Source organism: Haliotis asinina, chromosome 9 (assembly GCF_037392515.1).
Source record: "Haliotis asinina isolate JCU_RB_2024 chromosome 9, JCU_Hal_asi_v2, whole genome shotgun sequence".
In the NCBI taxonomy this organism is placed as follows: domain Eukaryota; kingdom Metazoa; phylum Mollusca; class Gastropoda; order Lepetellida; family Haliotidae; genus Haliotis; species Haliotis asinina.
In genome coordinates this window covers 18,492,137-18,507,343 of record NC_090288.1, presented here as the reverse complement: position 1 = coordinate 18,507,343, position 15,207 = coordinate 18,492,137, and the positions used below count along the sequence as shown (strand labels likewise).

General features: G+C 44.9%; 1 protein-coding gene across 1 annotated transcript in view; it reads left to right on the top strand.

The window, feature by feature from the left end:
* Positions 1 to 15,207, top strand: part of LOC137297154 (neuroglian-like) — a 52,188-nt gene that overhangs the window by 23,074 nt on the left and 13,907 nt on the right. The window contains exons 7-8 of the mRNA XM_067829170.1: positions 2,181 to 2,371; positions 2,702 to 2,833. Coding sequence (XP_067685271.1) covers positions 2,181 to 2,371; positions 2,702 to 2,833 — 323 coding nt within the window. The remainder of the gene's footprint in view (positions 1 to 2,180; positions 2,372 to 2,701; positions 2,834 to 15,207) is intronic.

Below are 15,207 nucleotides of genomic sequence, written 5' to 3'. Positions count from 1 at the left end.
ACTATTTTTCAAAACAATAAATTCAAGTTTCAACATCGTCATTGCTGTAGTTTCGAAGTTCCTGAAAACTGGTTGTAAAGTTAAAGTCTTGATGTGCATTTGGTATCCATTTTGAACAGATATCGTGGAGCATGATTTTTGGAACCCAAAGGCTTCAAATATCATGATTGGCTGCTACAAAAAACCTGACCAATGAGGAAAATCGTCATAACATGAATGGTATTGCTGTCAAATCAGATTAAGCTTTACAATAGGGAAATCCCTGTCTGTGATTACCAATTGTATATCATTGTCAACTTTTCCTCTTTGGTGATTTGTTTTTATTTTGGTACACTGATAATTTCCAGGCTAGATGAAATACTTATTTTATCACATAGGCTAAACTGAAAAATAGATTAAACAGATGAGGTGGAAACTTTGATTTAATCTTACGTTTTAACAATTCTGACTTTTAGTCAACATACTTGCCTGGTATAATTGATATTTTCAGCTCGGTAAGTTCACTAATTCATACTGTGTTGCTTTGGCAATTTCCTTTACAGTGATATGTAGTCTGATAGTTTTCTCAAATACTTCAAATCTTAACTGTGTGATGTCTTGCAAAGCCAAGGGAAGGAAATTGAGTGAGTGAGTGAGTTTAGTTTTACGCCGCACTCAGCAATATTCCAGCTATATGGCGGCGGTCTGTAAACAATCGAGTCTGGACCAGACAATCCAGTGATAAACAACATGAGCATCGATCTGCGCAATTGGGAACCGATGACATGTGTCAGCCAAATCAGTGAGCCTGAACACCCGATCCCGTTGGTTGCCTCTTACGACAAGCTGAGTCGCCTTTTATGGCAAGCATGGGTTGCTGAAGGCCTATTCTACCCCGGGACCTTCATGGGTGGGAAGGAAAGTTTTGATGTTGTAAGTGGCCTGTTGCTATTCACTCTTAACTGTCACTGATTTTATGCAATTGTAGGGTGAGGGTTGGGTTGGGTTGGGTTGGGTTGGGTTAGGTTAGGTTAGGTTCTCAAGAGAAGTTGTGGTGCTATATTTTAAAGGTGCTCTGAATCGTTCGTTGGATATCAGGAACATTCTTGTTGGTAAGGGTGATGTAGAGAGGAAAAAGGAGAGTATGTTTGCTAAACATGTTGAAAACAAGAAACTTAGTCAAAAGAGATTTGTCACTGGAAAACGAAAGCGTTCTGTTCAAACAGAGTTTATCTGGGTGGAATTCAATGAAGATGATGATGGATGCGAGCTGTTTTTGCACTGCATGTTGCAAATATCCAAAGTAATCGGATCCAAAATCAAATCCTGTAGTGGGATTTTATCCAAGTCTAAGTTTGTACAGAAGACAAAGTTAGTAATGTTTGTTGTGGTATTATTCCAAGCAAACTTTTTCAGATAAAATGTTTTAAACTTACACGCATTGGGAAGCTTGATTTATAGGGCAACTACAGTTTTAGAAGGACAAGTGGGTGAGTACAGTTTCATACATTTTTCAAGCCCTGTTGTGTAATAAAAGAGCCTAATAGAAGGCTTCAGTTCGCTAGGTGATGAAGAGTTGGATATCAACAGCCTGTACAGTGGTACTCATTCAACATGTTTCAGGAATTTGGTTGTTCTGCACAAGAAGTTTTACCAGATCATGCGCATTGCTGAATATTCGTCCATGTTGAAATATCGAAAGGGTGACAAAAAGGATTCATGCTTTCTTATCACTGTACTTTCTGTATGTTTTCTGTAGGTTAGGAGCCATCCTTTATAAAGGCCTTTTAGTTCTGAAAACGATTTGAGAAGTATGAGTGGATGGTCCAGGTCAGGTCTAGAACTAATGTCCTTTGATACTAGAAGTTTGTTTTCAATCACTTTCGAGGCTTTGAGCTTGAGGTGTTACTTCTGCGTGTTGAAGCTTGTGTCAAATCCAAGTATATGCCACAAACCAGTATATTTCTACGAGGTATGTGTCAGTTTTATTGGTTGGTTTGCTGTAAAATCAGTGAGCATCATAAGTGGGTGCAGGTTTATTGCAAGTACTTGTATCATGCCAAACATGTTAACACAATGATGAGTCCATTGTTAATGCACTAAACTAAATTTGTTAGTGTGATTGAATTGATTACATGAAGTTGAGCATTACGCAGAGCAGTTGTGGAGTAGAACGTTATAATGGATTGCTTCCATTTCAGTCCCACACCCGATGTGCACTGGAAGCGTACGGATGGCAAGCCTCTGCCTGACCATGTCAAACACAGTAGCTTTGGACAGGAACTTGTTTTTTCAAGTTTGGAGTATTCGGATGCTGGAGACTATGAATGTTGGGCTACCAATGCTCTGACTCCACAGAGAGTTCAGAGAAGCATGACCCTCCGAGTGAAGTGTAAGTAAAGCATTGCACGAGATTTACAATGAGTAGGTTCAGAAAGTTCAATGTAGACTCTTATCAGCAGGCTTCAATAGTTTTTATAGTTGAATGTAAGCATAGTGGTATAGTGGAGATTTATTGGAAGAAATACCGTGGAGATATTGAGGATGGGGTATTTCCAAAGAATTGAAATATTGAAATCTGCTAATGAGTTGGCTTGTTCATGTTGTGACCTTTCAATGTTGTATGTTAATTGTATTTAATTCACAATGTCACTATGAGACTGTTCAGCATGTTGAATCTACAGTTGTATCTCAATTTGATCCTTAATATTCCTTTCGGCAGCCCGCCCATACTGGATAGAGGAACCACAAGATGTTGAGTTGGGTATTGGAGGAACTGCTCACTTCAAGTGCCTGGCTGGAGGAGACCCAGCTCCTAATATATACTGGTTCATCAACAGTGTACCCCTTTCAAGTAAGAGAAGAACGCCACAATATATACCCTTTGGTGGTTTTTCTGATACCAGCACATAACATCAAATACCTATAGGTGCAATTAAAAAGTGGGTAACCTCACCAAGAAAGAGATACAGATGCAGCTGTTTGTATGTTTGTTTTAAACTGAAGCAATTTGGTTTTGCAATGATCCAGCCTCACGATCCCCATTTTGTTAGACTTTTCATCTTCGTACCCTTGAAAGACCTGCAATAAATGCAGCACAAACTTCAGGAAACAATATACAAGAAGCATGTTTTTGTGTCTGAGATAGGTAGAAGTCCACTAGAAGGGAATGTAGAGCATAAAAAGGTAATTTGAAATTATAATGACTTGTTTAAGTGACTCCCCCTTCATGTTTACTGAAAGAGGTTGTTTTTGAGACACCACCCATTCCCTTTTCAGATGACATAATCATGAGAACATGACTTTTTCTAAAGGTTTCACTTACTCATACTGGATGCCAAGGTTTCAAACTTCACACTGAATGGTCACACCAGTATCAGCTCTCAAAATAGTGTAAACAGAGCCAGCTTGGATATCTAAGCACAATGCTTTTGAAAGACTGAAATGGGAGTGTCCTTTGAAAATCAGTCCTGGTCAAAATCAAAATCAAAATCAAAATCAAGCAATCCAAATAACATTTGATTTTGATGGAAAATTATCCAATCCAATGTCAAGAATATTAATTAGGCTACATGCTTATTGATCACCCCTCGTATGGTCTCGCATATACACTATCCAAAAAAGAAACGCATAGACGAGAAATCAGTTGCGAAATGTATTTTCAAACATGTATAACTGTTCCACAAATAGTCTTTTGTGCATGATTTTTACAGCAGTTTAGAAGAAGGTAATGTCAATACAACCACGTGGATACTTTTTGCAACAGAGACAATGAGCGCAATGACGACGATGTATCCTCTGAAGTCCAGACAGCATGGCTGCTGTGTGTATGTACATGTCTCATGCAGCTGTATGTACTGATCTTGGGCTGCGGTGGTAACTCGAGGTCTGGGGACGGTCATTTGTTATACCTGTTTGGTTGCAAGCTGGAAGCCATGGCATCTTGCTCAGACTAACATTCAGATGCCTGGCAACAGAAGATTGGTAATCTCCAGTATGCATTCTTTGAATGGCGATGTTCTGAGTTGGAGATTCAAGACATGGCGTGGTGATTTGACCATGAAACTCTTTCAAAACGAATCCAGTTTCTGAAAGTAATCTTGATTTTTATTGCCAGACAGTGAATGCTCTTTGCTGCACAATTTCAACTGGAGGAGATTTCTGTTGCGTTGTGGCATTGCCTTTCTAATCCTTGTCAGAAACCTTGAAATGTTGAAAATCAACATTGTCAGGTGAAATCGATTTTTTACTTTTCTATTGTGTAAAATGATATTATCAACACTTTTGTTACATATTTTGACAGTTGTTTGAACACAATAGGTAATTAATAGAATTTCAATATGTATTTTTATATGTATTTATTTTTTTTCTATCTCATTGTATGCACTTTCTACGGTCATTATGGCCCTTGAGTAGAAATAACTAGGAAGAAAGTTTTTCTGCTTCTTCTAACACCTTGCCCAAACAAACCTCAGCTCCATGTATAAATCATGGTGACTATGTGACTCCCAGTTGTCTTTGCTCTCAGGTGCTGAAACTGTGTCTATGATAGAGGTTCTTTTCTGCTATATCTCTTTATCCCCTCAGTTATTGGGATAATTTCTAAATAGATATGATGTAGGAATAAGTCAAGTGAATAAAGAAAGAAAACTCAGGAGTTTTGACAAATTATATGAGAAGTAATGAGGATGTATTAAAGAGGATGGGTTAGGAAGAAGCACATGCGAAAGGATTCTGTGTGCTAGATGTAACAGACTTTTCTGTGGAGGACCCAAAATACCCTCAAGAATAGTAGGTCCGTGCAGAACTATTGATTTTTACCTTATCTCGCATTACTTCTTAATGAATTTACTGTTTTCCCTTGACAAGATGAAGATGTGTGATGGAAATTTGAAGAGAAGTTGTTCCAACTAGTAGTATAGGGAATGGGGGTTTTAAAACACTTTCAAAAAAAGTCTCTACAACGCCTTATTTACTAACTAAGGCGTTGGTTGGGCCCTTAGCTCTTGCTACTATTACCCCTACTACATATGTCACGTTTACCGTGACTTGGTAGGAGGTAACACTGTGCCGTACGGTACGATCAATAATTCTTCTCTTACAAACCCCCTACCCGGCCCATCCCTCAAGTAGTATAAGTTAGGTTCGTCGGCTTTCATATCCACTTTATCTATGTTGTAAGTTTTGACTGACCATATAGGATCGGTGGCCCGCTTACGGTTATCACCCTCGTGTTCCCCCGGCTGGTATAGATACCTCACTAGGGCCCTATCTGGTATCTGTTTCTCCTTCCCACGCAATGGAGCGGCCGACTCTGCAACTATTGATTTTAGTTTGATAGCGTCTGCCGGTTTCTTACCGGTGAGACGGGTGACTTCATGGTTGATTGCCGACACCACCTTGGGTAACCTCGTGACCCATTCAGTCGATCGTTTTCCAGGGGTGGCCATCTCCCTAGCATACTGATGGCCGAACAAGCGCTCAGCCAAAGTCCTATTAAATCTCTCAACTATGGCTTGGCTGCGATGGGCTCCGGCCGTGCCACGCCTGACCTTTGTATCGTGTTTGGCTAGCAGTTGTAACACGGCACCCATGAACTCCCGTCCGGGGTCAACTTGCAGCTCTGTTGGCCACGTCAGCGGACTGCGTTTGTATATGCGTTCGAATCCTCTGGCTACCTGGGCCGAATCTTTCGTGGTCAAGTGTTCGGCTTCCTTGTAACGACTGGCTACGTCCACTACGGTTAAGGCATACTTGTACCTCTTGTCGTGGGGTAGGAACAGTAGGTCTGCCTGGTGAACGCTATTAGGTATGTTAATACCGAACCTCCTTCTAGGCACGTAGCGTGGTGCCGGCAAATAGATCTGCCACAGGGCTTGTTTTTCAAGCCACGCTTTGGCTTCCTCCGGGGGTACTCGCGCTATTTTAGCTAGCTTATCTACTGCGCTAGCTCCTTTCCAGTACCCACGCGGGCTGTAGTAAATAGCCTCAAATTTTTTCATGTCCATACGCGTATGTGTTTATCCCATCAATAGCTATCCAACGTTTCGTGTCCATAGGCGACAGGGACGTCTTGTTTATAGTCAGTCCGTATATCTTATGTCCATCACTTCTAAGTGTGTTCATTTTATGCCTAAAGGTACGGGTCTTGAACAGGGCTTCCTTGAATCTGGCGTGTTTGATGTGTTGTTTCACCACATACTTCTTAACCCCCTTAGCCTTCCGGATCTCACTATTGTCGGCTTTCAGTATGGAGTACATCTTAGGTCTCAAACCTATGTACTCGGCTATGGGCGTGTCAGCACACTCGTCCTTCATCTTACCTAGGACCTTTTTATTTAACGTACTGTGTATGGCATGGGTCTTAGGGTAGTCGCAGGTGTCGTATAAATCGATGTGTTTTTTCATGTCCTCATACACGTCCTCGGTTCGAATTTCTAACAGCAGGGAATCCGTGTCAGTGTACAGCACTTCACACCTGTCGCCATACTGTTTCTTGAGCTCGTTGTAGTAAAAGTCGTACATCAGGTGTTTGGATAAATCGAGGATGCTCATCCCCACGTAAACAGGCCGGTTGAATTTTATGTGGCTTTTCTTCATGTGTAGGGCAACCAGGTTGTCTGTGAATATCTTACTACGGTTGAATGCCGGACTGACTATCAATCTCCTGAGCTTGTCTTCCTCACTCGACCGAACCAGCTTCACGGTCACGCGTTTCCTCAGGTTCTCCATAGTCTTACCAAACACCGAGTTGTTCATGAGCTTGTAGAGATTTTTCTCAAAATCACTGGTGGCTTTTTTTCGTAGGTCTGTGTTCATTCTGATGTAGGGCTCCATCCATGGGCTCTGGTCGAACATGATCACCCTGTGTATTTTGGTCAGCCTCATACCCAACGACAGGTACAGCTGTAGGTTGCGATAGTGAACGATGTACTTGGTCTTATTCATTAAGTTAGGAACGAGTTTTTCAACGTCTGTCACACGCCCACGTAACAAGTTATGTTGGTACTCAGACATCCAGTCTGGGTTAACCCTCATACGTTCGGGGGCCAGGGGGTAGCTGTTGTGTGATGTGTGTAATTCCTTGGTATACTCTAAGTCAACCTCGAGGATATACCCTTTGTTCGAATCTGGTGCAACCCCCATAACATCAACGTGGGGTACCCATTCGAATCCTCCTGTAGGTAGATACTGGCTCATGGCCCAGCCGTACAGGTTGTTTGCGTCGAGGTAGAGAATGTGATTGGTTGGTTTGTTAGGATCGTAACCTTTCACGTATTGATTATTTGCTTTCGCGTATCGTTTGGATGCCATGGAAATCCCACCTCGCAAGCCTTTCTCAATGAATAGGTGCATGTCGTAATCTGTGAGCAATTCCAAATTAACTCCGGTCTTTTTAAGCAAGGCGTCCCACGACAGACCTGGGCTGGTGTAATACCATGCGGGGTCGAGTTTATACTGCTTGAAACACGTCCGCCTAAACGTCTCAAACACGTCGGCTAACAGCAGTACATCTGTCCTCAAGTACAGGTCGTGATAATCACCCAGGTTCTTACAACCCAGTTTATTCCATACGTTAGTCGCGTGCGAGTAATCATCTCGTGAGACGGACGCCTCATTCAGCTTGCTATAAAAGCAGTCAATAGGGGGTAGTCTGGTCTCGGTGAACTTGACCCAACTATCCATGTACTCATAGGGGTACACACCCTTTCTCATAAGCAGGGGTCTAGTCTCGGCGTCTGTGTATCGATCGGTGATAGGGAAGGTATTGTTGGCCTTGACCAGACTGTCGAGTGACGACAGGAGGAACTGAAACGAGTCAATGAACCTAAGTCCTTTTAAGCTGAAGGAGATGTATCTCTCCATGTTGTTGGGGATGCACGTTATATTACCATCGATTTTCGCGATGGCCTGCATGATCAAGTGTGAGTCGTACCCTCTCAAGTTGTGAAAGACAACGGGGATGTTTATTGTCTCAGGGTTGATTTTAAGCTTGAGGTTGCACGCGCTGTGAGCGGCGCCTCTATACTTACCAGTTATGTGGCAGTGATCTCTCACCGAATCACCGTTAAGTGGTGAGTCACACACGTGACAGTTAGTGCTACTAGCGTGAGCTAGCCTGTCGACTCGGGTCATACGCATGGGAGCGATTCTATACAATGCATTCCTAATAATTTTTTCTTCCTCCTGCAAACACTTTAGAAACCTTTCAGCCGCGTCAGGGCCCCTATACACTACCGGAGCTTTCGTTTCCCCGTCACAACGGACGACAATGTATCCAAACCCACAGGCTTTATGCTCTTGTGTTTTGTGGGTGAAGCTCTCACCACTAGGGGGTGTGGGGGATTCCCCCACAACCAAGGCTTCGAAGTCGGCGTATATGATATAAGGCACAGACATTTGGTTCTTGTGGTTACCGAATTTTAGGATATTATCACCTTCCTTAGGCATGTCGACTCGTATGGCCGTCTGCCCCACACCTTGACAATCCTCCCGGTGGGATTCTAATAAATCAGCTCGTGTGAAGCCATGTAGGCATCGTTCACAGAAGTGGGTCTTTCCTCTGTGTGCCGATTGGTCATACAACAGCCTGCTAAAGTGTTTTATCCATGTGTAGTGATACTTGTCACCTCGCTGGATCATGAATATATTGATAACTTGGCGATCCTTCACCCCGCTGACCCTGTGTACTATTGTTGTGTTACCTTCGTGCCCAAAGATATTTATAGCCAGATTATTCTGTTTTTCTACTTTAGTGATCTGGGATATGGGGGTGGGTTCATCTATACCATCCCAGTTGAGCCCATCGTCTTGGGGATAGCTAGAAAGCCTATCTGAATGAGTGTCAGCTGGAAATAAGGCTGACCTGATAGCTAACCTCAGGCAATCGTTTCCTCTATTCTTAACGTTTACTATGGCATGTTTGTTCCTATAGTAGGGGGGCAAGGCTAGGTATGACCCGCCTCTGAATGGCACGTAGTTAGCTATGTCTAGATAGACATTATCGATTTTATCTACCGCCCACCCGGACCCCAAGTGTGTGTAGCGTTCTAGGTATTCTCGTATCTGCTGAAAACTGGTATCGATTGATGTGTCAATGGTCTCTGTATGTGTGACGACCTCTTGTTTACCTCGGAAGTAAGGCTGAACATACTCAGTGAGGTCCCCAACCTGCTTATCGAGCGACATTTTCACTGTGATCTGAAACTTGATACTTCCTAGGTTATTTAGTTCCTGGTTGACCTTATCAGCTATCAGAGGCTTGATATCTGTAATGTCTATGTTTCTATCAACGTGCATGTGCCAACCTCTCAAATAGTTGCCTACATGGTTTTCACGCTGGAGTTGTTCGTTAATAAAATCGATCCTCTGGAGGCGTTTTTTAGCGTACTTGGCCTGTGCCTTTTGTAATTTCTCGGGGGGTTCCCCCACTGGTTCCTGTGCAGCATCCATCTATACTATTATTATTATTTTTTCTCTCAAATTGACAATGCTTTGCCGTGATAATCGCCGCCGTCACTGGAGCCAACAACATGCCATATTTGTGGTACAGCTCGCAGCTGATAGAGCTCACGGCGTGTTCGATAAAAGGGTCTTTCTCGAGGTCCTCCCACAGGTAAAGTCGGCGCTCTGGTGGAATGGGAAGGAAGTATGACACAATACCGGTGTATATCTGGGTCATAGCCGATCCTATTGTCTTTGTCATTTCTGCTCCGAGCCGGGACTCGTATCTAGAGTACAGCTTATCGATTTCTTCGGCTGACATTTTGTGAATTTTATCCGGAGTGTAGTCTCCAAAGTAATGTTTGGCTTTGCCGCCAACAGCCAACGCCACCAGTTTCTCTCGCTTGTCATCATCCCCAGACAATTGTTCGAGTAATTCCTCACACTCCATCTTATAATATAACAAGTAAGATTTAGTTTTAACTATATAATACCCGATGCAGACAAAACACAGAGAAATGAAGGTTAAGTTGCACACGACAAACACTTCAAATATCATAGCTATACTTAGCATTTGCTTAGCTTTAGCTTAGCTTTAGCTTAGCTTTGCTTAGCTTTGCTAAGCTTTGCTTAGCTTTAGCACACCCTATATGCTACTGGTTGGTCGGTCTTGAGCACGAGCTTAGCGTGTTTAGTTTCAGCGAGCTGTTTCTTCACCCGTTCCCGTTCTAATTTACTCATCACATCGTTCTCTCTCAAACACTCCTCGAACGAATCCCTGTCCTTGCAGTGAAATAAGGCCACCCATCGCGTCTGCTCCCTGAGGTCTTTCAACACCGAGTTGAACTTCTGCGTTAGCACCCAGACGCTGTGATTTGCATGCCGGCTGGAGAAGGCCAGGTACGATAGCATGTCTCTCTTTTTTGTTATCTCGCGATTAGCGCTGCAGTCGTCCAGTATGAACAGCGTCGGTTCCCCTTTAAATTTCTCGTGAAGAGCTTTCAACCAGTCCTGCAGGCGTGTTCCAGGGTCGATTTTGTGTACGTCCGGGTCCGTCATCACCCAAGGTCGCGCATACGTTTTATTCATGCTCAGAGTAGGGCACATGATAACGATGTTATCGAACACATCCTTGTAGTAACCCTCCAACATATCCAACACGAAAACGGTCTTCCCACAGCCAGTCTGCCCGCACACTATGGCGCAGTGTGGGTCAGTGGGGAGGTCAATAGATGGCTTGCACGAATCTCCCATTGTCTATATTAAGTTGCGCGTCCATAATAACGTACAGATATAATTTCAACTTACCAGCGGGTTGAGCCTTCTTAGTAATCTGGATGGTTATCCCTTCGCTGCCGTTATCTATACGGCGCCCGCTACCGTGCAGTTTATCATCATCCGTGGATCGCATGTCCAACCATAGGGCGTACTTGGTGGTCAGGTATTCACCGATCTGCACGGAGCCGAGGTCCAGGTCCTTTGTTAGGTAATCCCCCACTGGTAGCTTTTTTATCTCATCCCACTGCTGGTGTGGTCTCATACCATGACTGAACAGCTGGTTGGGCACGCCCTCGATGGTCACTTCCACCTTTTCAATCTCGGGGTTGAAAAACTTCTCGCTGTCCCTCCGGAATGGCTCGTAATCCTCCACGGGGACGACCAGGATACCTTTCATCGATCGCGCCGGCACGTTCAGGTTGATATTCCACACAGTGTCGCTCTTATCTCGCACGACTGATCTATGCCTCAGTACGCGATCGTACAGGATAGCCATCTTCCCAGAGTACTGGCTTCGAACCTGCCTGGCCAGCTCCGGGCTAGTGACCATGTCGAACTCCAGAGAGATGTTGTCTATGGCATAACTGGCCTCATCACCTTTCGGCGTACGCACTACTTTGCTATAGTCGTTAAACGTGAGTTCGTATTCGAGCCTATCACCCAGCGCGGCCTGGTAAAACGGCGCGTGTCCCGTGAGCAACTCGAAGTCGAGCGGCACGCAGAATCGATTCCCGTATGCTCGAGTGATGGCCTTTTCACCGTCCGATAGCTTGTCTAGCTGGTCTGGCGTGAAGGCATACCCTATGCGCGACCGGGTTGATTTGCTGATGCCCTGGTACACATCATTGACTCGTTCTCCCTCGCTTTTCCAGAGATCCCCGTAGCAGTGAAACACGTCGCTGTCGTCGATGCTCAGCACCTCGTTACCGCTGATCTTGACGGTCGTTTTCTTGATGATAGCTCGACCCACGTTCCGCACTAGCTCGCGTTTGTCGTTGTCGGAGGTCAACGTGGTATTGAACGCCAGTCGAACAGTGCCTGGTACAATGAGGTCATTCTCACCAAGGTTTGGAAATCTAACCAGCAGAGTTTGATTCTGGTCTATCTTGCTGGGATTGTTGGTGATGGTCACCGACTGGCGCACGGCTCTGGCTCCTAATGGCTCTCTCAATCTTCTGAAAGGATCTAATTTTCTGCCGTACATTGTTATATATAAATGAAATATATTTTTAATACTAAATAATGGCTGAAGACATACCTATGGGGGAGATGTGGGATTATACTATGGATGATACAGGGGCCGAGCAGGAGACCTCATTCTCAGGTGACGCACTCATGGAGGGCGCCGTCGACGATTATTACAACACAGTTGAAAATAAATCCAAACTCAAGCCGTTGGGAAGGGACTATTCCAGGTTTACCCTCGATAGCAATGGCACGCTGCGTTTGAAGGCTCACCCGGAGATCGATCTCGTGAATAAACGCACGAGAGAACCGCTTGCTTTATCAACACTGGGCAGTCGACATGGGAGTGACTTGATCTGCGATGAACTAGGTTTCATAGATTATGGTGGCGCGCGACCTAAGATTCCCCCGAAGGTCCATCAAGATCTGCAAGCTTATGATATTAAAAAGGTGTTGGCCGACTACAGGAACAAGCCCTTCCCGGGTTTCGAACTTACCTTTCGGGAACTGCGGGGGTTGGACCTGTTGATGCAAACCATTCGTGGTCAGCTCTTCAAAAGCACGGCCAAAGTGAGTGAGATAGACGACCACATCAACTATGAAAAGGAAAAACTCGGTGAAACTGAGGACGAGTCTATGAAAGCCACCATCGAGCAACGAATACGTAATTTGGAAGAGGAAAGGCAGGTCTGGTTGGAGACAGCGTCCGGCCACAAAGAAAAGCTTCGATCCCAGGCCAACCGTGTGCGGGAAACCATCAATCAAGTCCTCTAACGAGACACCACGTTAGCAGACAGGATTCGGATATTGTTCCGGGAGCAAGGGATCACCATCGCCAGCATTCTGACTGCATTGGGTTTCATCATATCAACCTTGGTGGTGTCACTGACAGGGGGTACCCCTGTGGGGGGAACTCCCACACACCCCGGCGGTGGTGTTAAAGACTGGATAAAAAAACTCGGGGAAGGCCTAGCTAAACTGGCTGGTAAAGCCGCCGAAGCCCTTCCCGGCATCCTGGGTAGCATCGTCTCGTGGTTGTTGGGCGCTCTGGCTAAAACTGACACGTGGCTCAGTCAAAACCTGTGGGCAGCCATCGTCCCCGTGGCGGGTCTGGTGTACGTAGCGGCTAAGAAATTTTTAACCAAATAAGCCCCAAAGCTACCCCACCAACCACCAGGGCCGTTTTACTATCAATATGCTGCTCCTGAATATGGGGGGCCACCTCCTGTGGTGTTGGTTGAACTTTAGACTCCGGGGGCGGCGCCACTATACCCGTTTCACGTGGTGGGATGTGTGGGATATAGGGGGTGTTAATATCGGGGTTGATACCCAACTTTTGATCCGCCGTGGCTATGACTATTTTGTTGTTATAACCCACCACTTTTTTTACTCTCAGTTGCATATCACTCGGAGCCATGTACAGCCCCACGCCGAACACGTAATTGACTTTCGATCTGGCGTATTCTAACACGTTTTGGTAACGGTCGATGGCCCGCGGGAGATCAACTGGAGAATTGATAGCATCCTCAACGTTGGCAACGAACTGTTTCTGAGCGTCGTAAGCAGTTCCCTTACTGAGGATGTTGGAACGCGTCATCGACTGCGCACCCAACAGCGCCCACACGTACGTTCGAATCGAGTCGTTCAAGCGTATTGTACCAGCACGAGTGAATCCTTTCGATGTTTTTGAGATCATTTTATTCCAGGCTGTGGCTGCATCAGGATTGGTTTGCTTTATGTAGCTGACATGGATCTTTTCATTCGTTGTGGGGCCTGTAAATGTATGACGGTTTGGGTTGTATGTACCATCTGCAGAACCGGCTATATATGTTCCAGGCCTGTAGCAGTACACGTAAACTATACCTAGACCATGGTTAACACCAGGAAGGCGAAAGTCTTTATTCATTGGAATCTCAAACTCCCCACAAACACGTTCATAAGCGCGTTTATCATAGGGGTTATTCGTCATACTCCACGCTTTATCTTGGGGAAGAGGAGCACTTATTTCCTTCAATATTCGTCTCGTTTGATAATAAATATGAAACAAAATGACTGCCTTACTCAGTTCGTCTATACCGTAGTCTAGTGTCACACCCGACCCTGTCGTCGCACACCACACAGCAAAGTTGAGTTGGTTCTGCCAAAACTGCATTGGGTTTTGATTCCAGTTTACCACCGCCTGCGCGTTATTAACGGTCACGATATAGTTTTCAAAGATATTAATAAAGGTTGTTTTAAACCCCGTACTACCTACCACCACGATTTTCAAGTGTGCTAAGTCCATATTATAATATATAATTTATATATTATAATATGTACATAACACTTCCAGGAATAAAGAGCGGTGAGGCCGTTCAGCTGACGCACGCGATCGATAACACGTCAGGCCAACTCGAAGTCGCACTCTGCGATATCACCTACCTACCGCAATGGACTAACATCAACGCCAGCAACAATAAGCTGTTCGTCAGTGGAACTCGCAGCCAGATAACTGATGGCTACTACAGCGTGTGCTCTCTAAACGACGAGGTCTTCAAACCCCTGGGAGCCGAACTCAAGATGAACGACTCAAACGGTACAGTGGTGTTAATCAACAACGGAAGAAACCCCTTGAGGCTCGGCCGACCATTAGCGAGGATACTCGGTATGTCTCCTGACGAGATAAAACCAACAACAACCGTCACAGGCACGAAGTTACCCGACCTAGTACCGTACCGAGAGCTGTACATTCATCTCGGTCAGGTGAGCACAACGTACAACATTCAAGGAGGTCACCCTTCCACTATACTGAGAGCAGTGCCGGTGAAAACTGAGAAATACAACGACGGTAGAACCGAGTCGTTTTCACCACGGCAGTATAAGAGATTAACCCAGGGCAACATACCTGAGCTGATAATATCGGTGTTAGATATAAATCATAATCCTGTAAATATAGGATACCTCAGCTTAACGCTTCATGTAAAATGACCAGCGCACAAGGGCCCGGAGTGAAAAAATGCGTCAATATCGGGATCTCCAACCTCGGAGACACGCGCGGTTTCGACGCTCCCGGAGTAGATGGTAAATCGTACGCCTTTCAACTGAAAAACAACATTTACAAACGCGTTGAAGTCACCTCCGGTGGAGCCCTAAGTGATATAGTAGATACCACAAGAGCAACAGTCAACACTAAGTACGCCCTTGTCAACACCGGTAATAACTGGATAATATACCCATCGTTCGGGGGTAAACTGTTCGACTTAGATGATGTTGAGAGCACTACTGTCACCCGAAACAAGCCATATATGCTCGTCTTCACCGAAGATGACAAGTGGGTGTTGT